We start from the raw sequence: 26440 nt of genomic DNA, 5'->3' as shown, positions 1-26440 counted from the left end.
TGCATGTAGGTTTTTGAGGGTTGTAGGCAGTTCATAGGTGTAAATGGTTGTCACTTAAAGGGTCTGTACAAAGGGGTTTTACTATATGCTGTTAGTGTAGATGCCAACTACGGCATATACCCACTGGCCATGTGTGTTGTAGAAATTAAAAACATTGAGTCTTGAGTTTATATTATGGAGAAACTTTATGATCAAATAGGCTGTAACGATGGTGAGGGTTTGTGCTTCATGTGTTGTAAAAATTAAAGGGTATATTGAATGCACTTGATAGGGCTTTTCCTCGAGCCATGAGAAGGTATTGTTGTAGGCACATATATGCAAACTTGAAGCTGAAATTTCCAGGAATCTGACTTAGGAATGAATTTTGGGCAGCATGTAAAAGTGGAAACCAAGTGGAGTTCAACAATCATATGACTGAAATTAACAGCATCAGCCCTACTACCCATAGGTGGCTGTTACAAATTCCTGTGACATGTTGGGCCAAACATTGCTTTCCCACACAAACCAAATGCTCACGTCATAAATAATATGACGGAGTCCTTTAATAATTGGATAAGTAACTTTAGAGGCATGCCAATAGTAAGAATGCTTGAGGAGATTAGAAGAAAGATTATGATCCTCATTCATAAAAGACATGAGCTGGTCAATACTTGGCAAGATGAGCTGCCTCCACTTGTTAGGAGAAGAGTAATGGAAGCAAGGGTTGAATCTAGGGCATTATCTATAATATTTAGGCACAATAAATCATTTGAAGTCATGGAAAATGTCTCCAAGAGGTGTGTTGTAGATCTAGGCAGCAAGCACTATGATTATGGGGAGTGGGATGTATCAGGCTTGCCTTGCAAGCCTAATATGTGCCGCATTGATACAATGAGGTATAATGTAAATGAATATGTCCATCCTCTGTTGAAAAAAAGTGCATTCATGAAGACCTATCAACACCAATCATATTAGTGCCAGATGAAAGTAGATGGCCATTACTCCTACATGATAACTTGCTGCCACTAACTATCACTAGAGCTGCTGGCAGGATAGAGAAAGACAACCATTTAAGAGGAGCACAAGTGTAAGATGTTCTAACTGTGATGAGTGGGGCCACAACGTGAGGAGTTGCAAGTCTATTACCAAAGCTGGAAAAAATAAAAAATTGGTGAAGAAGAACTTCTATCAGGTCTTAGTTACTTGTTTGTAATGAAGTTTTTATATTGCTTTTGTTAGTCTTTGCCTATTTAAATGACGAACTAATATATCTATTAATTATCTAAATGTAAGATCGAGGAACGACATCCAGCTGTAACAAAAAAGAAGTTGTCACATGTGGTCCAACCATGAACACTCAAAACAGTGTCCATGAAAATGGTAAGCGTTTCGTGTCTAGTTTATTTTTTAAATTTATACATATACAAGTTTAATTTCACCACCTGTTTGTTTTACTAATGTTGTAATTCCAAAATAATATGTTACATTTTAATTTTTGTACATTTTATTATGAAGGACAACTTACCTAAGAATGACCACTTCCAAGTTAAAGCATCCAGCAGCATTATGAATACCTTTTTTGTAATTATGGAAAGAGCAGGAGTGAAGCTAATCCCTTCTAACAAATTCTTTTGAGGGATCAGATGATACATCACCTTAACTATAAGCATTGCTATGAAGATGTCGTATCATCTTTTTGTCACTCAACTATAGATATAGGTTTGAGTTTTTGTACATTTTTAGTTGTCCGTCACATACAAACACACACTTTTTATGGGGCCATATATGCCTTGCCTATTTTTGTCATTTCTAAACAGAGGATATTGTTATTTGTATTGGCTAATAGGAATTCAGCCATTGATGATATGTGATACTCTTATTGTTGCTAGATTGCATACGTCTTTATAATCTAAATAGCAAAAAATTAAGTGCTTTATATTGTTTCAGTACTTCATTCCTTATTAATTTTAATTTGTTGATTAAGGATTGAATATTTAAGGCAGTCAAGGGTTAATTTCAGCAAAGGCTTATGCTCTTGTTGTGGTTGACATTGTCAATTTAAACAGCAGCGTTTCCTCTGCTTGTACATGTTATTATGAAATGAGACTTGCTTTGTTTGCAATGACAAACGGATATATAGTTTGTGCATATTGTTGTGTGTTATTAGATGTATGTTTCTTGAGAAATTAGCTTGAACAACAGTAGCTTATGCTATGGTTGTTCTTAAGCGAGTTGCTTGTATGTACTTGTTGAACTTACATAATGATGTAACTGCTCATGTGTGTTATTTATTGTGTGTGTTGGATATGTATAGATATGAACAGCGGGATGTGCTAGGTTTGTAGAGGTTCTTATGAAATAAGTTGCTGTGTGTTAGTGTGTGCTTGTTGTATTTTGAACAGCAGCTTGTGTTGAGGGATGTAACTGCTACTGTGTGTTATTTGTTGTGTGTATTGGATATATATGCATAAGACGAGCAGCTTGTGCTCTACTTGTGGGTCGCAATGAAGTGAGTTGTTGTGTGTCTACTGGATACGTATACATATACTGGTAGTTTGTGCTATGTTTGTGGTGATTGTTATGAGGTGAGTTGCTATGTGTTAGTGTGTGTTTACAGTATTTTGAATAGCAGCTTGTGTTAAGGGATGTAGCTACTGTGTATTATTAGTTTTGACTACTCAATATTGTCAGTTTTTGCCACCTTCATTTCCAACGTTGGATTACACATGCATTTTATTCCTATTAATAAGCACATTACATATAAAAAGCACTATATTCTACAATTTATTGCATTCTTCATACTTAGGAATTCTTAGGATTACCACTTCTTAAGCATCATTAAATTGAGCACAAACATAACTAGGTTCATGTACATTATCATCTTCACAGCTCCTCCAAAAACTGACTTTTGCAGCTTCTTCACAATACTCTTCACTTCCTTCATGTTTGATTCAATAGCATTCAGAGTATCATAATCCACAATAGCACCTAAATTCTCCTAAAACACAACTCCATTATTGAAATTATTCCTTTCTGGAACCCACCATTTAAAGTACCCACAACCTTTGTTTCAGCATCTATAATAAAGCTTGTGAGGGTTGTCATCCGATTCAGATATCATCACTTCGGCTCTCATCCGACACCTGCAGATTCGATTTGAAAACCTAATGAGTTTCCCATTAACAAAGTTCCTCTAAGCTGGCTCATAAATTTGTTGCATGCTTGATTGGCTGGATGTGTTTGAGCTCTCAACATCCATTTAGTTGAGACAATGCAGTAGTTTCCTTATGTTGAATGCTGTTGTGGATGAGTTTGAGACAAATGCAAAGATTTCTTATGCCTTTGTTGAATGCTTCTGTTGATAAGAAGAAAATGAAGAATAAATTGTACTTTGTGATTTACTACGCCTCCATTTATAGCAATTGTTGCTGCTCAAATTTTTACCGTTTACTTACAATGGCTACTTTTACAAATTTATTTCAGTTTTACATTTTTTTAATAAGCAATGTCAATTACTTCATATAGTTGGGCATTTTGGTCTTTTTCTAATTTTTTGTGATTCCCGCCATTTTTAGTACCCATCGGTTCTCATCCATTTTATTTAATAATTCATTATTTTGGCGGAAAGGGTATTTTAGTAATTTTAATAGTCAACTAACGGTCAACTTAACGGCAAGGGAGGTATGTGTAATTACATCAATACTTTCTATCAAAGTGTTAATACTTCAAACCTCAGGGGAGGTCCCTAAAAATTGCCCTTTGTCAAATGATGTATAAAGCTTGTAGCTAATAATCCAAAAGAAAGAAAAAGCAAATAGTAAAACGAAAATAAATAATGATTAGATCCATAACACTAAAATCAATTATGCAAATGATAAAAAGGATAATAAAAAAAAAAAGGACATTTACTGGTACTTGATGATTTTGGCTCACATCTTGCTCTGGTTTTACACTCAATAATGGCTTGAATGCCCTCTATGGGTCGAAGATAAGCTTTCCATCCAGTTTTCTTATAAAGTAACAAATGAGATCTTTTAGAGTCTGATTCCCAAGACTAAATTGTACACTTTCTTTTTGAAATAGTGTCCATAAATTATGAATCTCACATTGCACATATTGCTTGGATGCGTCTCAAAAGATCATAAGATATTATCTAATAGTTCTTTACTTAGGCCATCTTTAACGAATTTAATTTTATCTTCATGATTTTCATAAACCATTCCTAAATTTTTACAATGTGATTGATTACAATCAAGTTTTACACAGTCAAGACATTTAGAGCCAAGTCGATTAGCTTTTTTTTTTTTTAGCAAATGTGCTTTTACCAAAACCAATCGAACCTTTGCTTTAATTAACCAATGAATATAAAAAAAATCACATTGGTCATCAACAAACACAATCATTCGCAATGAGATTTATTAATTTTCTTGAGAGCATTTTAAAGAAAAGAAAGAAAACACTTATGCAATTTACATTGTATTTCTTCCATATTTGATTTTGGGGTTTTAGTTATTATAGAAACTGAAGATACTGACTTAAAAAGTTACAAAGTACCATTTATATCGAAAAATGAATCAAAACACATCAACAAAATAAATCAATTATGCAAAATCAAGTCAAACTTGGAGGCAAACAAAATAACAAAATGAAACACACAATGTGACAAAGATTGAGTATAATCAAATATTCAACTCACCTTCATCCCTTTATTGAGTTAACCTTAAGTTCTAATTTAAAGTCTTATGTCCACCCTCTGTTTCCATGAATTGTCTTTTTAGATCCTCAACATGTGACACTAACACTGGCGGTCGTAGATCCCAGATGAGATGTGATCTACAAATTTGTGTCAGGCCTCTTAAGTGAAATTTCACTTGTAACAGTTCTCTAAGATGCTTCAAAATGATCTTTCTTATTGAGGTTGTCATGACGTTCGATGAAAGGAAATACAATCGTCAAACAAACTCGGCAAGAGATATCACGAAACTCAAAAGATGTGCGATGCATATCATCTAAAACATAAAAAAAACAACTAAAAACTTTTAAATTGGCAAAGTAACAGTAAAACAAATTGGCACAAAGTAAAATCACTCATTAAATATAGAGAAAAGAAAAAAAAGATTTAATCAAGATATGGTGGACCACTTAAATTTATTTCAGTGCTTAATGTGATTGGTATTCCAGATATAGTTTTAATATTTTATCATCAACTTTAAATATAACTCATTCTTTAGATTCTCATTTTTGTACAACCCCATATAGATATATATTTTTTACAATAAATGGGCCACTCCACTTTGACTTTAATTTCTCTGGAAGAAATTGAAGATGAGAATGTTAAAGCAACGTTTTTTCACCAATCTCATCTGTTTTTCAAAAAATTCTTTTATCAAGTAAGATTACAAAATCATGCACTAGATCTTCCCACACCACACACTACATCCGATGCTTTAATGATCCTTGCAGACACAGACACAATCCCAACCATCATCCAAATTCCCAAACAAATCTAGAAACAAGAATTGCTCCAGCTCATGCCTCTTGAATGGCTGACCAACTATGAGCATTTTCACCAAAACTCTGAACCAGTTCAGACAACAGAAGCCACGTTTAAAAGAAGACAAAATGGTCAAGTCAAACTATCTTTTCAAACACCTGAGACCAAGCCTGTTTCAAACACTCTAAGGCTTTCCTACACTGCTATGATTACAGCAGTTCAAACTGGTCAAGAAAAGAAACTTCCCATTCATGGTTTCTCATCAGAAGGGTATCTTGTATATCTGACAAAATCAATGGTCATTTTTTATGGGATGCTCCTAAAGCCCATATGTGTAATCCGAATTGGAAATCATAAGGAAAAAGAAAAAGAAAAAGAAAAAATCTTCTCATCCAAAGACATCTTGCAATTCTTTCCATCCACAACCTCCACTAGATCCCGAGCCTCCTGTTCACCCAATTCGATCATGCCTCATGTTTTCAAGTCAAAGTCAATCTTATGAGGAATCCTTCCCTTCATTTGAAAAACAGACAGACACTCAAACCCGAGTTGTCTCAAAACCTTTTGTCCAATCCCCAGTTATAGCCTCTGAGTAACCTGAAGAACCAAAATAGTATGAAGCTGTTTTAAATTGGCAAACAAAATATGCCAATGCTCAGAATCAAACTCTCTAACAACTTGGAAAGAAAATTGATTGAGTTGCCAGTCAAGTATCCCAGACTAACACTAAAGTTGATTCAATCATCAATCATCTTGACCAAATGTACATACATCTCCAAGACCGTATCTCTGAACTAGATACCGATCTCCAACGGATGATCAAAAATCATATCCAGGGTCCATAGTTTAATAAAAAAGAAGCAGAGATCAGAAAACTCAAAGCTGAATTGGCAAGGATTGATGCTGAAAAGACTCGTCCATCACCAGTATCTTCTCCAATGTTTAAATCTTATGCACCTTTCTATACACCATCCCGACCTCAACAACCTGTCTACAATCAGTTCTTTGGATTCTCACACCTTCAACCAACTCCTTCACCAAACCCTTCTTCACCCAAAAAATCAAAATCCAAAGTCAAAATTTCAGAACCACAGTCTTCATCTGTTCCTCCGGTCCCTCCAGAAGATTCTCCAAACGCCACTCCTGACCCTCCTTGCAAAGACAAAAGACCAATGGATCAGTATCATTATCATGTTGTCTAAGGCTCATCATCTAATTCTTCTGAACCAAAAACAGTATATGAGTCAAATCCATCAAAGTCAAACCCATCGTCCTCTTCTTCAAACTCAGCTAGTACCTCCACTAATTCTGAATCCGAATATGCTGACATTACCAGCATATTAATGGCAACCAAAACTGAAGATCCAAGTGCTTCAACTTCCACACCTATAGTTGAAGATAGTCTTTTTGAAGATGAAAATCAAACATCTCAAACATAACCGGTGCCACCAATGCCACCACCAGCTCCTAATCACTCAATAAAACCATCTTCAACATTTTGGTTCAAATGTGATGACATTCCTCGTCCCAAATGGCCTGCTTGACTTCAAGAATTTGCTGCATGGATTGATCTCCAAGGAACAAAACCAAATGCTCAACCTCAAGCTGTTCTTCGTGAATTCATGGCCCGATCCACGGGTTCTTTATGAGATTGGTTAGAAAGCTTGGGAGAATACAGACAGCTCCAATTCATGCAATCCCCAATTGGTAGAGCACTCAATATCATTCATGAACAATTCATCGGTGAAAAAACAGCATCCACCGATGCAGACAGAAAAGAGTATCATCAGATGAAGTGTTGTTCTCTCAAAAGACATCTATTGGAATCTCATTACAAAAGAATGAGTATTCTTTTTTACAAGCTGAATGGATTCAATGAACCTTCTCTCAAACATGTTTTCATAGCCTCACTCCCTTCTGAGTTACAACTTGATCTTCAAAGAAAACTCACAGCCACTAATCTCAGCATAGTTGATATCTCTCCGGGAACGATTTTCCAAATGGCAATGCTATGTCTAGACAAAATTTGTGAGCAAAAGGAATTCTTCAAAGATCTTATGGAAGATAAAAAATCTTTTGCTGAAGCTTGTAAAAAACCCTATCTCAGGATAGAGTGCAAAGATGACAGGAAGTGTGTTTTTCCAACCAAAAAGAAAAAAACATTTTCAGAAACACTTCCACAAGAACTCATCCTCCAAAAAACCCTTTCCGGTAGTTCAGAAAGAAGGATGTCTCTCAGTACAGAAAGAAAAAGCACAACCGTTGTTTCATTTGTAAGAAACACGGTCACTTTGCTCGAAACTGCCCTCACAAATCTGCCAAAGTTGTTCGTCTCATATAGTATGTTCAGCATTCTTCTCTGTTATCTGAGAATGCAGATGTTGAATTAAATTTTTCAGAACAGTCAGAATAAGATAACCAGATTGCTTTCATCATCGCAGAATCTTCTAATTTTGATGATATTTCAGTCATCTCTACAGTTCAAAATGTCAACCTTATCTCAGCCATTCCTAGACTTTCTCTCAAAATGTCCATTTTTCCTTTAAAGTTTCATAAATCTATCCCTGTCATCGGGTTTATTGATACTGGTGCAAATACTAGTATGATTGATCCTACTGTTCTTCCCTCTGAGTATTGGGAATCTCATTCAAAGCTTTTCAGAGCAGTTAATGGAGAAACTTTTGAAACCACTTTGATTACCAAAAAACCCATTGGTATTCAATTCTTTCCGAATTGTATAATTTGGAAAAAGATTGTAGCTTCAAAACTCCCTGATAAAGATTTACTCATAGGTTTTGATATCCCGCATTTAGTTAAAAACCTATTCCTCACTAGTTCTGGAGTTCGCTACAAACAGATGTTCTTGCCTTATAATGATACACTTCGTCTGTATGCACTTTCAGAAACACCATCTCCATACAGTCACATTTCACAAAAGTTCCTAGAGTTTTGTCCAGAAAACCATTCACAGTTCCACCATCCTTCACCTCTTTGGAAGGATGAAAAATTCTTCATTCATCTTCCTTTCAAACTCAATGAGGACATAAACCCCACAAAAGCATCTCACCCAGGTATGTCTCCTTCAGACCTCTTGCTTAATCCTCAAGTTCGTTCAATTACAATTTACGCACAATACTAGCATCATTAAGATTTGAATTAAAAGCTTTAATAGCTCAAACTGATTTATGTTCAAGTTCGACCGATAAGTGGCAACACTTACCGTAAATCAGTTGATAGGGTGACATTGTTAAAGACGTCTTAAATGCCCAAAGTGCATCAGTTGGTTTCTCTGTACTTTGAGTTAACCGTCTTTTCTAAAGTTTATTTTATCTCCCTATTTGCTAATTCAACTTGACCATTTGTTTGAGAATGATAAGGGATAGCATTTATGTGTACTTCCATATTTCTTCATTGATGACTCAAATGACTTGTTACAATAATACTTACCTCTGTCACTAATAATGGCTTGAGGGATTCCAATTCGACTTAAAAGATTTTCTTTTAAAAATTTAATCATAGATTTGCTATCACTATTTAAGCAAGAAATTGCTTCAATCCATTCTGAAACATAATCAATTGCAACTAATATGCATACAAATCCAAAAAATGGTGGAAACGAATCCATTAAATCAACTCCCCAATAGTCAAACATTTCTATCCCAAGTATGGGATTTAAGGGCATCATGTTTCCTTTAGTAACTGATCCCAATTTTTGATAGTTTTCACAATTTTTACAAAATTCATATGAGCCTTTGAATCTAGTAGGCCAATAAAATCCATATTACAAAATTTTAGTCCGCCACATGTTTCAGAATAACAAAAATTAATGACATTGCTTATCTTGTTGTTAAGAATACATCGCCAAAAAATTTGATTAGGGTTATATTTGAACAAGTAAGGATTATGCTGATAAATTTTATTTTCTTCAACCAAAGTTTCCTCATATCTTGAATGTTCCATTGCAAAGGTATTTTACGTATAACAAGGAAAATAACAATGTTATTTGTGTAACATGTCGATTTGAAGATATCACATCTATAATGACTGTAAAATCTACAGTAACTATAAGATTTTTCTATTTTTTCAGAGATATTATCAGGTTTATTAATGTGTGTATATTTCTATACATATTCATATAGTCGTTCACATGCCATCTTCACCATCACCCTAGCAAATGTGTAAGCTCAGTCCAATGTGTTTAGGAGACAGCAATCCTAATGAGAGTGTAAATGGATAATATTTATATGTCAAGTTGCATTTATCTTGCTAGATTAGAGAAGGGCAAGAGAACTGGTTTTGATGGTTTGTGTTTCAAGGAAGGTTGTGGGAGATTACTCATATGTAGAATCATACTATGCTTTTGGTCAAAATATAATAGCAGAACATTTAAATTTAAACAAGAGTTCATATTCACAAGGGCCTTCTTGCACTTGGTAATGTTTCAACGCTCTTAGTGATGATAAAAAGCGAAAAGAAGGTGTACATGCGCCTTTGGGACAGGGAACTTACTAAACCTTTTATTTGAAAATCATTTTTCATCGTTACATTTTATGCTTCTAAAAGTTTGTTTTACTACTATGTCATGTCTACACTTTTGTAGTTGTGTCATGAAGTGATGGTTTTGTGTTGCTTTATGTAATTGTGAATAGAGTATTATGATTATTTTATTATTAGATTGATGATTTTCACTTGTCTTGTTATTTGTATCTACATTATTGTGAACAAAAATAGTGTGATTACATATCTGGTTGAGGCTCCTCCTACTATTGCTAATGCTGAGTTGTTGGAATGGCCAAAGAAAGATAAGCTACGCTTCCTTCATGATGTGTATGGTGTTGTTGATACCATCAAGTATGTCTTTAACCCATAAATTTTTGCTAATGTAGTTGATAATTTTAGGTGCTCGGATGTCCTAATATTCTTTTATTCTTTCTCTTCAGGTTTTACACTGAATGCTTTGAGATAAAGCTATTGAGAAAAGAGATGTCCAAGAGAAATACTCAAATGCCTTTCTTAGATTTAGCCATAAATAGTCTTACTTTGTTCTGGTGTTAATATATAGTATGGTGCTAATACTTTTTCTTTGTCTAACATAAGAGTTACTACATCTACAAAATTGCATTAGAATTTTATTTCTTGGGAAATGATTATGAATGGATTTTTATTTTTATATACCTATTTATAAGAGTTTACTTTGCTATTGATTCATAGGCTATGGTTTAACTTTATATGCTATTGGAACTAGTTTTCATCATTTTACAATTGTAACTGGAGATGTAAGTGTCGTAAAATATTTACTTATTTTGAGCATTGGATTTTGTCGAAGCATTGAAACTAAACTAGTATACCATGGAATTTTAAAGTTTACAAAATGGTTGAAAACATTCTTGCCAAGGGTGGCATTGTCTCCAGAGAGCTTGGTCTAGTTGAAGGTGGAACGACTCACATTGTCTTTGTGAAGGATCTCGATGGTTATATTTTTTATCTCATCTAGAGAGGTCCAACTCCTGAATCACTCTGTCAAGTAATACTTCACATTGGGGATCTGAATCACTCCATTCAAGTTCTATGAAAAGGTAGTATGACAAAATGGAATTAATTATAATACTGAGATGAGATTTGTGAATGTAATAATAATTAAAAAAAAAAGTAACCCTATAGAAATTATGTGTGCGTAAGTAAATTTTTTTTTGTTTTACATGAACAGGGTCCGGAAAAAAATATTGAAAAATTGGAGTTTGGCTATTATATCTTAAGGAACATGAAGGAAATAATAGCAAGCGTTAATTTGTTAATGAAAAACATAAGTTGATGATATGATATATTAAATTTCTTTTATTCCATATATGTGACATTATTTTTTAAGTTTGACTATATTAATCTTGTGATTAACAGTTCATTTGGAGTGGGCTAACCATTTTTCCGACATCCTTGTTGCATCAACAAAATGGTTAGTGTGAGTACGAAACTACAAATATTGTTTGTTGCAAATTGTTGAAATAAAAGTTGTAGTGTCAAAATATAATGGTTGCTCTTAAGGATTGTAGTGTAGATGTTATGCATTTGATTACATTGGGTATTTTAATTGATTCTACATAGACTGGTTTGCTCAGTTTAGGTTGGATTGTTGTTGGGTATATTGCTAGAACTAGAGCGCTATTGGAAGATGGTGGGTTGCTAGGTATGGGGTAGAGTGTTGCTGGCTATATGGCTAGAATTAAAGTGTTGTCAGAAGATGGCATTGGTGTCAGAAGATGGCATTGGTGCCAGAAGTCTTGTTAGAAATCTTGCTATTGGAATAGTTACATTAATCTTTGGAAGTTTTGTTGAGTAGCTTGGCTTGGTGGCTGGAATTTTAATTGGTTTTCACGAAGTTTGAGTGGAATTTAGTTGTTGCATTATATTTTGGAAGGTTCTGTGAATTTTGGATGGTTTATTATGTATTAATGTTGATCACATTGGATATTAGATGTATTTTGCAATTAATTTGTTGGATTGAATGGATATTAATTAATATTAATTTCTTTAATTTTTTTATGATATTCATTTTATAAATGAATTAAAATTGTAAACAGGAACTCATCAATAAATTATAATTATAAAATAATTTTTTTTAAATCAAAGTTTTATGAGGGGAAATATCCATCATAGATTCTATAAATTTACTCACCAAAATAAACCTAATGAATATACCAATTTTTACGCCAAAATTAAATAATAAATTTAGAAATGATAATTCAATTTCCAACCAAAAAAAATAAATAAAGACACAAAAATTTAAACAAATTTTAATTTTAATTCAATTATTTTTTTCAGATTAAAAAAGTTGTGTGACAGATATATGAATGTGACAAACCATCATGAATTTATGATGAAAAATATTTTGTCATTAATCAATGGTAGTGACATAAATGACAGATATACACAATCTGTTTTATAACATTTATTTTTCATTTTCTATTGTTTATTTTCTTATAGTGGTTGTAATTTCATTGCAAGCCTTGTCATTATTACAATGGTCCTACATCATTATATTGTAACCTCAAAAACTTTAGGGAGACGTTCTCCACATTTCTTAGATTAACAAGGCGACTCACGGTCATTGTTAGAGATCTTATACCCACCCATTTTTCCTTCTGACATACCATGAGGGTATATCAGTCATTGTGGTTGTATTAACAAATGTATTAACAAATTTGTGGTTGTATACCTACCCATGTCATGCCCTGAATGTATTAACAAATTTTACCACCAGCACCCCTTACAAATCAAACAAAAAGATAATTACATGAGGCAAATGCAAATGTAGATCACAAACAAAAGGCAGAAGAAAGTATCTATTGTAGAATACAAATCTCTAAACTTTACGTTAAGTCAGCAGAAAATGTAATCAAATTATTGAAATTAATTTGTTTCCAATTATTACAAATAATTTCTGAATATGAATTGGATTTTTTTCCTAAGATCCTTGTTTATTAAAATTAAATCAGACAAAATTAAAGTTTTAAAAATACCTTATAATAACTTGAGGACGAAAATAATTGTAATCATATCAAATAAGTTGTCTTAACTTGCCAACACTACAAGAAAACCGGCAATAGATGGCAGACACTTTGTAACGGAAATGATGTACGTCATAAAAATATGATAGAGTCGTGATAGATTTTGTGTCTATCAAGTATTCATGATGGACTCATGATAGAAATAAATTATGTCAATAATATATGACGACTTTGTGATAGAATATATTACATCAAGAATTCATGATAGAATTTTAGTGTTGACTTCATTTTGGCGCTTCTTTGACTGAAATTTTTGGCATTATTTGAAATAAAATATCATATGAATCAAGAAACGCTGTCGTTTCACTTAAGTTGGAACAATGATGTTTTGCTTATAAAATATTAAATATTTAAAATTTTTATTATAAAATAAAAAATAAGCTATTAAAATAAAAATAAAAAGTTAAAATTAAAAAGAAACCCTCGATTTTTTTTCTAAGTGTTGAGGTTCCCACCCATTCTCACACCAAACTCTTCTCTCATAAAACCACCTGAAACCCTAGCCTCCTTACAGCCACTCTCAATCGACCTAGGTAGATACTCACATCCATAGCCACCATGGCGGAAGCATTCAAATTGGGCTACATTTCTTGATGCAACAGAAGCGTGGCGGTGCTCATGGCTCTGCTAGTTGCACGCGAGGTTCCAGCGTGGGCTGACAGCATGTGATGACCACAAAAATAAGCAGTACAGTGGCAACAAAGTGTGTTTCATGCTGGTTGCAGTTGTCACGGACTAGAGGCATGAGCTTCCAATGGCCAATTTTAAATATTTGTTCTTTAATTCTTATTTTTTTTATCTTAATTTTTATAATTTTTATCTTATTTTGGCGAGTGTTTGAGATTTATAGTTTGGATTTATGTTGTTATGTGTCACTTTTAGTAACTACTCTGCTAAGGACCTTAGTTTTTTTAGAGAACTTTTGCTTTGAAAGCTTCTAGTGCATTTCTAATGTCGTTGGAGCTATTCTTCTTGCTTTGAAAGCTTTTTCGTAATTTATATTCTCTTTGTTAGGTTGTGAGTGATAGCAAAATGTTCCGAGTTCATGTGGTATTTTTGGGGCATCCTCTACTGGAGGGGTTTCGAATGATATTTCCATTCTTTCTTTTTGTTTTTGGCTTCCATCTTTGTCTATCTAAATACTATAAAGTTGCGGTTATGTTCTGATTTTTCATTTCATTTTTGCAAACTTTTGTTGCAATGATGTTGGAATGTTTGTAGTTTATGTAGAGTATCCGGACTCTGCTATTTGGGGCCTCTGTAATGTGTTTCTTTTCCCCCCTACCTCTCTTTATTGATGGGTTGTGAATGGTATATTTAGAACTTAGTTGGCTTTTTTTCCCCTCAATTTTCTGAAATGAAATACCCTTTTGCAGTAATTTTGAATGTCAAATAGTTTTCTCATTTTGAATGTTGGTTTATGATTAATTTGTTTAATTGTCCGACTGTGGTGCAGAATTTCATGTGTAACGTGTGCAGGATTGGATAAACGTCCTGAAGACGATCTCTATTTGAAGAAGAGAGTAAAGATGCGTCGTTGGCTCTTTTGTACTTGTCAAGTAGAAGAGTCTTATCCATCTCATGAAAATGAGCGCCTGAAAAGCCTAAAGAATTATCCATATGGTATGTTTCTTTGGCCCTTGTTGTCTCGATTTATTATTGAATAGTGAAGCAGCTTTTGAATAGATGTAATACTCTGAATTCCTTGTTTATAGCATCACTTTTAATTGGTCTTGCAATTATATTTGGGTACATTTAATAATTTGTAATGATTCCGAACTTTTAACTGTTTTATGTTTAGATAGAACGATTTGGACATGGCTTTGATCTCGTATTTTACAGCTTAATAAGATAAATTAAAATTCATATTTATGATAGGAAATTCTTGATAATTTTAGCACTTGATTTTTAATATTATGTTGGAGAATTGCTAGAGATGAGAAAAAGTTGGTTATGATAGTTGTTTTGATGATCAGATGGGTACCGATGTCAAGCATTCAATAGTTAATACCTTTTACTTTTCCTCATTTGTGGCTGCGCTCAAACTAAAATTCAAAATTGTTTTGTGAGAGCTTATTGCAGTGGATATTCTATTCTTTTTGCAGAAAATTGATATATCATTTGATTAGTAGCAACTAGTTTCATTGTGACTCCAAGTACATATTTACTGTTGTAATTAAGTTTGTTTTCACATAAGGCCTTCAAAAGTAGCTATTGGCATAATTTCATATGGTTAAAAGGAAATGAATAGATTTCTTATTTATGAATAAAGGCATACATCTATAACTAGGTTCAGTTGTTTTTCTATGCTTGTCCTATCTCAATCATTTTCCACATTTTAGGGCACCACAAAAAGGTCCTAGCTCTTGTAAAACCTGAAGTGCAGAAGGAAGCACCACCTATTGAAGTGCCTGCATTGCCTTTGGATGAACTGAAAGAAAAGACAGACAATTTTGGATCAAAGGCATTGTTTGGTGAGGGATCGTATGGAAGGGTGTATTATGCAAACTTAAAAAATGGCAAAGCAATGGCTGTTAAAAAGCTTGATGTTTCCTCTGAGCCTTAGTCAAATGTTGAATTTTTTATTCAAGTATATCTGAAACTTCATAGAAGCATATTGTTTTTATTATTACTTTGTTGTTATTGATTGCTGAATTTACGTTTTTAATGCATGTGCTTTTGTCCCGCTATTTTGTATCAAGTTTCAGTTGTTTCAAGATTGAAGCATGAAAATCTTGTCGAGTTGCTTGCTTACTGTGTTGAAGGAAATTTATGTGTTCTTGCTTATGAATTTGCTACAATGTGATCTCTTGATTAGAAGATATGATGAGCTGATTTGGATTATACATGTAATTACATGCAGAAAAGGAGTTTAGGGAGCACAACCAAGTCCAGTGCTTGACTGGATGACATGGGTTAGAATCGTAGTTGATGCAACATAATACACAGAGATATCAGATCTAGCAATGTCCTTCTCTTCTAAGATTTCAAAGCAAAGATTGCATATTTTAACCTTTCAAATCAGGCCCCTGATATGGCAGCTTGCCTTCATTCTACTCGAGTTTTGGGAACCTTTGGTTATCACGCTCCAAAGTAATGCTTCTGAAAATCTTCTGTCCTATTTATTCGTTTTCTCTGTTCTTGATTCACTATTTCCTTTTTTGATGATTGGTTTGGTTAAGTGCTTCTAACTGTCAAAGATAATGCAATTACTACTGACAAATTTCTATATACCATATGACCTTGATTGATCCCAAACTTGTGACTTTGACTTTTATCCTATCCAAAATGACACTAAGTAAATGTAAAACAGTAAATTTTAAGAATGGATAATGTTCTGTTGAACTAGAATGGTTTTTAAGAATGGGTAATGTTTATTGAACCAGAATGGTTTTAGGAATGAGTTATGTTCTATTGAACTAGATTGCTCTGTCAGAGATGGTTTATAACAAAATAAAATATATTAATGTTTCTGAGATTTATAATCTTTTTATGATGATTGTTGTTAAGGATTGTAGTGTAGATGTTATGTGTAGATTTTGTATAGATTTATTTGTTGGTTTGGTTTGGAATGTTGTTGGGTATGTGGCTGGAATTAGAGTGGTATTGGAAGATGGTGGGTTGCTGGGTATGGGTTGGAGTGTTGTTAAGTGTCTGCATTGGAGTGTTGGAGTGTGGCTGTTGGAGTATTCCCACTGGAAGAGGGCATTCCTGCTGGAAGTCAAGCTTAAAGTCTTGCTATTGGAATATTTCCATTAATCTTTAGAAGTTTTGTTGGGTAACTTGGCTTGGTTTCTAGGATTATAACTTAACTGTGTTGTTTTATATTTGGGATTTTTTTAATTTAAGATGTTTTATTATGTATTCATGGTGATTACATTGGATACTATATGTATCTCTTTTGAATTTGTTGGATTGAATGGATTTTAATTAATATTATTTGTTTTTAGTTTTTGTTCCCATATTCATTTTATCAATTAATTAAATCTGTAAACAGGAATTGATTAATAAATTATAATTATAATATAATTTTTAAAAAAATATATAACTCTATGATGGAAAATAGCCATCATAAAGTCTGTCACAAAAAATTTTCATCCAAAATTTTAAAATGATAATTGAACTTCCCACCAAAAATTAAAAAAAAAGGCGCGAAATTTAAATAAATTTTAATTTTAATTAAATTATTTTTATATTAAAATAATATGTGATGGATATATGACCGTGAAATACCATCATAAATTCATAATAGAAAAATATTCTGTCATAAATTAATGACAGTGACATAGATGACGGATGAACTATCATGCACCCCCTTTTATGATAGTTATTTTCCGTCATCTATTACATTTTTTCTTGTAGTGCAACAGGTAGCGTAAATAATTACCTGATGATGAAATGAAGAAAAAATTAATAGCTTGTGGAACATATTGATAATCAACAATAAAATTATATTTACCTAGTTAAGAATAGTTTGTATTTTAAGTGATGAGTCATAAATCATTACTTGTCATTTGTTAGGTGTTTTGACATTATTTTTTATATTATAAAATGGTACTTTCATTTTGTACAATACAAAAAATCACAATTATATAAGTGTTATGTATCATTATTTAGTAATTAAAGGTCATCCGCACTGATATTTGGCTAAGTAAACACTCAAACTTCAGATTTTTTATTTCAAATCAACAGATTTTACCAAATAAATTAGCCGATACAGATGTATTATATTATGTTGAACTTATTCATAAGATTTTAGGAATTGATATTTTATTCCAAATTGAGAAAAAAATAACCACAAAAAGTAAAAGAAATCAAAGTTTCATACTGTAAGCGTCATATTTCCTAGCTATCTGCATATAGTAACGAGTGTTAGTCAAAAGAGTAAGCTACGTCCTCCTACACACGTGTCAGCCCAGTCAACCTAAAGGTATTCTGAAAGTAACAAAATAAGTAAGGTTTTAATTAATTTTTTAACCCTTATCTTCTTTATGATTCGAGCACGGATAACATACTAATTAGAGTCGACCGCAAATATACGTATCCAAGAGTATGACATATATATATGTATGTATTGCAACACATGAATTAGGTAAATAATACTTTCCAAGAACTTACCACTTTAAAGTTTAAAGCAATGTCAAATTGATAATAAATAATCCACCAAAAAAATCACGAAGCACATTAGTGGAGAAAAGCCGACCCGAGCAAATTATTTCACACATGGAAAGTGCATAATCAGCTGAGAATTAATTTTTGACTAAAATCTAGTGGACAAATAGGAATTCAATTGCCTTCCAAAATTACAGCTACTTCTCCTTTTCAACGTGGGCAACATAAATCATGGCAACTGCCACCATGCACTATCCCACGTGTAACAGCCACGAAGCTACTTCGCACGATTGCATGTTTCTCCAAGCGTGTCATCAGGTATTACGCAGCCTTTCAATTGATTTTTGCGAGTCAGAGCCACAAAGTACATTAAAGAGGAGCCAGCCCCATTAATGTTTAATTAACAGAATTGTTTACGCATGAGCAACAAACGTGGACGCTACGTATGTGCTTACGTGGTAAAAAAAAAATTGCCTATAAAGACTACTGAAAGAGCAGAGCAAAGAAAGCCATCCATCTCTCACAGATTAATTTTAATTTATTGGTTTCATTTGTTTCCTTTCTTCTTTCAATTTCAAACAAGAGAGAAGAACAAAAAGGAGAAAAGATTTTCTTGCTTGCCCGTGCTATTGATTGCTCTTAAATTGTCATACATTTTTTACATGATGATGATGATGAAGTGGGGGCAAATATGTAATTTAATACATGGGTTAAAGCCAGCGTTGACGATGGTGGTGGTTCAAGTGGCATTTGCCGGGGTGAATGTCTTTTACAAACTGGCGGCTAATAACGGAATGAGCTTGCGAGTTATTGTTGCCTATAGATTCATTTTTGCCACTGCTTTTATGGTTCCCGTCACAATCATTCTGGAAAGGTGATTTCATCCTGTTAATTAAATTTTCGATTTGGCACTGTATATATATATATATATATATATATATATATATATATATATAGATTCTTTGGTCTAATTAGTTTTCGGATTTCAAATTTTATTTAGTTAGTCACTTCAGTCCGAATCTTAAGAAGTAGGGATTTTCAAACAATTTGATTGAAATGGTCATTTGAGTTTAAATTATAGGAAAAATAGTGGTTAAGGCCCATCCCCACCTTTAGAGAAGAATATTTCTTTAATAGAACTGTTGCTTAAAAATCGTTATAAATATCTTTTTTTTTTTTTACAATTATAAATATCTTTTTTATTTCGCTTGTTATTGTGATTTTCTACTGCTTTCCAAAGGTTCTTACACTTCTGCATACTATTTTTATACACTTCTATTTCTGTTTAGAACCCTCAAGAATCAGAAAAGCTCAAGCCAAGGCATAATTGACAATGAAATAGCCAGACGGAACATATTAGCTACACTGTAGAACATATTGCGCATTAAAAGAGACGGGAAAAATGTAAAGATTTTATTTGACTATTTGGTATAGTCTAACAGTATTAATTATTTGTTATGAAAATATTTTTTCAGGAAGAGCAGACCAAAATTGAATTTGAAGATACTCTTTCAAGCTTTTCTTTGTGGATTATTTGGGTAAGTTGATGGAAATATATAATGCTGTATTACAAAAACCTGCAAAAACCTACAAAATCCCTAGTTGTCTAAACATTTTTGTCGAGCAAAAACTTCATTTAGTGGATTGAAGGGAAGAAGAGGGCTCAAATCAGGAAATAATTCTAATTTTGAGATTATTTTTGGTAATTGAATAAAGACATTAAAAGTAATGTGATGCATACAGTTGGTGGTAGACAAACACAGTAGCCAGCTGTATCACGGAAAATCTCTCCTATGCATGGCCATGTAGCTGCTGACCTGCTGTTTAATAGCTTTAAGTTACACTTGTCACTTCTGTTTCTTTTGGAATCCACAAAGCATGCAAACTCTTTCTTTACCAACTCAAGTATCTTGAATGAGACAACGAATCCTAAACAATCTTTGGTACGCTGCATTAGTTTAGTTAATTAATTTTATCAAATATAACAGTTATCTTTACAGCTAATTTATTATTCTTCAGATTTTATTTATTTCTTTTTAAAATAATTTAATCTACGTTTACAAATTGGTTTATGTCAATCTGCATGCAGGGGATCACTATCTCAAAACCTGTACTTGGAGAGCTTGGTCCTGACATCTGCAACATTTGCTTCAGCCATGGCTAATCTCGTTCCAGCTATTACCTTTGTTTTGTCAATATCTTTTGGGTACAGTTAATTTTAACGCACTTTAATTAATGGCCATATCATTTTGATCATCGTAAATGCTTTGATCATCCTAAATGTGGAGGAAATGATAGTAAGACTGCACTGTCAGAAACAAAATAATTAAAATCGGTGTTGGCTAGTTTATTCACTTGAATGAAAAATAAGATACTAAGTTAACACCGATTTTATTTTATGATCTTTAATTACAATCGATTGATTGCAGATTAGAGAAGCTTGGAATAAGAACACGGGCAGGAAAGGCAAAAGTGTTGGGGTCATTAATTGGTATAGGTGGGGCAATGATACTCACGTTCTACAGAGGAGTAGAGATCAATATCTGGTCAACAAATATTAACCTTATTCACTCTAACGGGCACGTGGCATCATTGCATGCTGACCCTGGTAAACGTTTCTTGGGTGCTTTATTTGCTCTAGGCAGTTGCTTCGGCTACGCTATTTGGCTGGTCATTCAGGTAATTAATAAATTAAAATTTTGCATGCCTTGTAATTTAATTAATTGTTAGTTAAATTTAATTATTTAGTTATAAATTGCCGTAATATGCATGTAGGCCAAGATGAGTGAGGAATATCCATGTCAATTCTCGAGCACAGCTTTGATGTGTGTAATGGGGGCAATTCAAGCTGTTGTTTTTGCTCTTTGCATGGAGAAAGATTGGAGTCAATGGAAACTGGGCTGGAACATTAGACTTCTTACAGTAGCCTATTCGGTATATATATGATGGTGAATTAATTGATGACCATTAATTTTGTTAAATTCATATAAACTTTAACCGTTAATCAAATTTTTAATTTTGTTTCTTATATCGCAGGGGATTGTGGCTTCTGGTTTGATGGTGACACTAATATCATGGTGTGTGCGCACGAGAGGCCCTCTTTTTGCATCCATCTTTAACCCGTTAATGCTTGTGGTTGTGGCCATACTTAGCTCTTTAATTTTGGATGAGAAGCTTCACTTGGGAAGGTTGTTACTTTTTATCATTATTATTAATTAATTAACTGTTTAAAATTATTATAAGAACTAATTGAATAATCCGCTCAAATGGATATAATGGATATAGTAGATATTAAAAACATTGACCTTTAACTTTCATGTGTAGAAGTAATGGTGGAGAACTTCTAAATAAGTTTTAGAAAGACAAAAATTAAATAAATAAATAGACTCAAATTATGGAAACTAAAAGAATATTGACTTTTATTTGAATTTCGTATGCGTCTTGTTTTGACAATATTTCGAAAATTGTTTCAGCATACTAGGAGCAACATTGATCGTGTGTGGGCTCTATGCAGTTTTGTGGGGTAAAGGAAAGGAGATGAAGAAGATAACTCAACTAGTACCTGCTAAAATCAATGGAGAGTCATCAAAATCAATTGAAATTGTTATTACTTCTCCAGTAGATGGAGATATAACAACGAAAAAAGAAGAAAAAATAGAGGAAACAATAAAGGTAATTACTAAAGGAGATAATATATTAGCCAAAGAAGAAATCAATACAGTAGAGATAAAAGGATTTGATTGAGATTCAAATACATCAACCAAGGAAAACGGGAGTGCTACAGGAAAGACACATAGTTCTAGCAATTTCTAGCTTACAATTGTCAATATATTTAATTAGTTTTCATCCCAACTTTCCGGACCCATTCAATAATCCTTCGTTTTCCTATTTAATTAAATTTTTTTCTTTGTTTAGACCGAATAGTTTTTCACATTGTAAGTTAATTTAAATATTTTTTTATTATTGTAAAGCACTGTATACATCATTAGTTAAATATTTGTTTAGTCTCTATATTTTGATCTTATGTGTTTGTTTGAACTTCATATTTTTTAAAAAAGTACATAAAGAAAGCCTTGTTAGTAGTTATATTACAATTCTAAACTTATTTTTCTACTTTTACAATAACTCCCTTGTAGAAATATTATTTGATATATTAATGAAAAGAAAATAATGTAAATTTATCAAATTAACCTTAAAATAAAAATAAAAATCAGTTATTATTATTTTACTTTTAAGATTAATTTAGTAAATTAATTTTTTACAAAAAATTATTAAGGATATTCAACATTGTAAGGATATTGATATTTCAATGGAAGAAATCATAATTAATAAGATTTTTACAAGAGTACGTGCCAGTTGTTTCATGCATATTGATATTTATTTATTGATTTGCTAATAAGTAATTATTAGTTAATTTTTTAATTATTTTTTAGATAAAACAATTAATGTAAAAAAATATGGTTGCTATTATTGTAAAAGCAAAGAAAAGTTAGAATTAGAGTGTAACATATTTAATAGTAAAGTATCTTGAGGTATTTTCCAAACTAGAGGGACCAAACAAGCAGTTAGGTTAAAATATAAGAATTAAATGAGCATTTATGATATATGACCACTGGAGATGGTTAGTTTTTTTCTATTGAAATTAATATTTATCACTTACTTCTCTACTATTTTTATAATATCAATAAATTACTTTGACCTTATAATTTTATAATACTGCTCTTATTTTCTAAATAAATTTTTATTCATATTTCTCATAAATTACAAAAATGAAATAATTTGAAATTAAAACTAAAAAGTAAATAAGAGAAATTCTTATTGTTCTTTTTATTTTAATTGTTTCTTTTTTTGTTTATTCCAAGATTATTATTCGTAAACTAAAATAATATCTAAATAAAAATAATAAATAAAAATTCTAGAGAATATGTCAACCTTAATTGCATATTAGCTTTTCACATAATCGCTGCAATTGCATCTTTAAAATTATTTCTTATAATAAATGTATATTTTACATTCTCAAGCACTCCATAAGAGATAGGGGTGTTCACATATTGGATTTTGTAGATTGGACTTCAATCCATATCTGATTCATGATTTTATGGATTATAAATTTCTAATCCAATTCATGGATTGGTGAAATTCAATCCAAATCCAGCCCATATATCTGCGGATTGGATGTAGATTTGACCTAAATCATATCAAATTCACCATTTTGCGGATTGATTTTGCAGACTAAAAACTCTAATTCTGTCCAATCCACATAAAATAAAAAAATTAATGTATAAATAATTTTACTACCAACCAAATTCAAAATTAAATAAAATTTAAATAAATAAATTATTTAAAAATATAAAATACATTCAAAATTTCTACACCAAAAAGAAAAAAATCTCATTTGTTTAGATACATGAAAATTAACTAAAATTATGAAAATTAATTGTTTATTTTATACTATATTATTATTGGATAAGATATAATATGGTGTTAATGTTACTATATTTTAACTTATTTATTTTTTAGTAAGCACTAATGCCACAATTACAAGTTTTAATTTATAACCAAATAAGTATTTTTTTTTATTTTTTTCCGGATTCGCGAATTACTATAGATCTACAAAAGTAAATCCATATCCAATTCACCAACTACGGTTTTTCAATTTTCAATCTAATCCAATCCACTAATTCACAAATCAAATTTCTATGGATCAGACAGATTGAGTGAATCAGATTGGATTCTGAACACCCCTAATAAGAGCAAGTGGCAAATATTATTTGGAAGGAAAATCCCTAACACATGATGCGCATGCAAGTGGTTCGAATTGTAACATTGTCGTTGGCATTTAGCATAAAAGAGAAGGAAGTCAATTTTAAACGACAAAAAAAGACAACAGTAGCGGCTTTAGCACTAGGAGAACTAGGTAGTTGCCTTGGGCCCCGTATTTAGGAAGGCCCCAATTTTTAGGTATCTATTTATTAATTTGTATAATTATTTTTTTTTAAGATTCAAAATAATTTAAGTTACATATATTTTTTTTTCTACAGTAGAAAAATCTTATTTTTAGGCTTTACTATAATATTACTTTCATTCATAATCAACTCTCTTATTTGATAATCTTAATCTTAAATATAAGATATATTTTTACTATATAATAATTATTTTGAAAGTTACTTCTTTATTTTTTTAACTATTCATGATTTCCTTTTTAAAGAATATGACTTATTAAAATTAGTAATGTTAGATTTTGAGAGCTAACTTTTAGTATTCTATTATATTTAAATACTCATTATCTATAAACTGATGCACATTGAATTGAGGATGGATACTTTCAGCAAAAGTTTTCGTGCTCTCTTATCTTTCTCTATGAAATTCATTTCCATCATCATATTCATCTCAACTAGTTAATTGACTCAATTCCAAGTGCTATCATTCTGTTTTTTCTATTTTTAATTATTATTGTTCTTATCCTTTTAAAATTTAATTTATTTTTGAGTTTTTGTATTGATTATGGCTTGAATAATCTAAAAAAAAAATTGTGTTTGTTCATTTGTTTGTTTTTTAGATTTGAAAAACATGTCAACTAGAAAATATGCATCATGATATTAAAAACTACAAAAAAAAAAGAGGAGAATAGAAAAGTTAGTCCAATCTCAAAAAGGAACTCTTGATAAATTTGTCACAACTAGTAAAAATGATTTAAATTTAAGTAAAGAATTAGTTATTGAACAACCAACCTCAAATGAATTAAACAATGATGAAACAGTGAATGAAATAAACAACAATGAAGATGATAACAATAAAAATACAGACAAAGTTAATGTAGGAAATTTATTTGTTCCAAATGTTGATACAAAGTTAAGAGATCTTTCAATAGAAAAAGGCACAATTAGAGAGAATGATATAACTTTCCCAAAAGATGAATATTCTATTGCATTTTATGTTAAAATATTACCAAAGAGAAAAAAAACATGACAAAAAATGGTTAATATATTCAATACAAATTGTAGCAAAAATCTGTTTAATGATGAAGGAACAAGAGATTGGAAAAATCTTAGTTCTAAACTTAAAAGGCATGGGTTGATTTACAAGTAAGACTATCGAAAAGGAAAACAATTAATAAATATGTTCAAGAAAGAATTTGTTAACTTGTATGTTTCCTAAATAATGATTTTGATGATAACAAACACGTTTTAAATTGATAAGTTAGAAAAAGTTTTGTTAATCCGTTTTAAATTGATAAGTTAGAAAAAGTTTTGTTAATCTGATCAAATTATTAAGTCTTATAATATTCTAAGTATAGAATAACTTTCTGGAAATAAACGGATAACCGTTAATAACTAAATGGCACACCGAATTTATAGGGATTAATGGATAATGGTAATCCGATTGTATTCCATAAAGCAAGTCTTTTGCTAATGGAAAATTGATTATTAATAACGGAAAACCGATTGCATTCCAGAGAGCAAGTTCTTTGCTAACGGCGAATCGTTTATGGATAATGATAAATCGATTGCATTCCAAAGAGGAAATCCTTTGCTAATGGATAGCTGTTTATGGATAATGACAAACTGATAACAAACTAGAGAGCAATCATCTTGCAAACGGTGAACCGTTTAAGTCAAATAGATAACCGATACTTTCGGACAAGATTCTGAAGCGATAACGGTAATTTGACTTCTTAAAAATGGTGATCAGATAATAAGTAATGGCGATCTAATTGAGTACAGAAAGTCAATAACGGCTAGTTTTTAGCTCCAACTATAAAATGGTTCAATCAAATTCAACCAAAGAGATATCCAAGAGTTATCATCAAGCTTGCTACTGAGTATACAATTCTTATTGCGCTTTAAACTTGTTTTTGTTTCATCCATTCACATTTTGAACTTTCATTTGTAATCAAACACATTGTGTGAGAAAATTTATTTGTAATTCCTTTTGTAAAATCAAGTTGAGAGATTATAAGTGTTGGGATACACTTGAGTTAAGAGATTAGAGATAATTCCATAGAGTTTTTAGTTGTGAAATGCTCATAAAATTTGGAATAAACTTGAAGTTGTCTATGACGGTACAAACCAAGTGAAAAGAGTCTAAAATCAGTAGGTATACTAGACAATATGAGTTTGAAATGGTAGTTATGCAACCCAAGAGGGAGGGTGAATTGTGATTTTAAAACTTAAACTAAACAAACCACACAACAATTCAATATATTGCCTTAATGAAATAAATAATAATAAATTTAATAAAGCACAATAATAAAAGAGTAAGGGAAGAGAGAGCAAACACAATGATTTTTACA

General features: G+C 31.7%; 1 protein-coding gene and 2 pseudogenes across 1 annotated transcript; all 3 read left to right on the top strand.

Annotated features, from left to right (window-relative positions):
- The first annotated feature begins 10151 nt into the window (after positions 1–10151).
- LOC112098004 lies at positions 10152–11807 on the top strand (annotated as a pseudogene).
- A 2715-nt stretch (positions 11808–14522) lies between these two features.
- On the top strand, positions 14523–16132 carry LOC112098430 (annotated as a pseudogene).
- Positions 16133–18746: 2614 nt separating this feature from the next.
- LOC18042421 (WAT1-related protein At1g68170) lies at positions 18747–21961 on the top strand. The gene is made up of 7 exons (XM_006432201.2): positions 18747–19021; positions 19623–19685; positions 20237–20353; positions 20577–20826; positions 20923–21081; positions 21184–21335; positions 21621–21961. The coding sequence occupies exons 1-7, from the start codon at positions 18810–18812 to the stop codon at positions 21889–21891; spliced, it is 1224 nt and encodes a 407-aa protein (XP_006432264.2). The 5' UTR covers positions 18747–18809; the 3' UTR covers positions 21892–21961.
- Positions 21962–26440: the final 4479 nt, after the last annotated feature.

The sequence above is a fragment of the Citrus clementina genome, unplaced genomic scaffold (genome assembly GCF_000493195.1).
Source record: "Citrus clementina cultivar Clemenules unplaced genomic scaffold, Citrus_clementina_v1.0 scaffold_5, whole genome shotgun sequence".
Classification (NCBI taxonomy): domain Eukaryota; kingdom Viridiplantae; phylum Streptophyta; class Magnoliopsida; order Sapindales; family Rutaceae; genus Citrus; species Citrus x clementina.
Note: the sequence above shows the minus strand (reverse complement) of the source record. Positions and strands in the feature narration are given on the sequence as shown.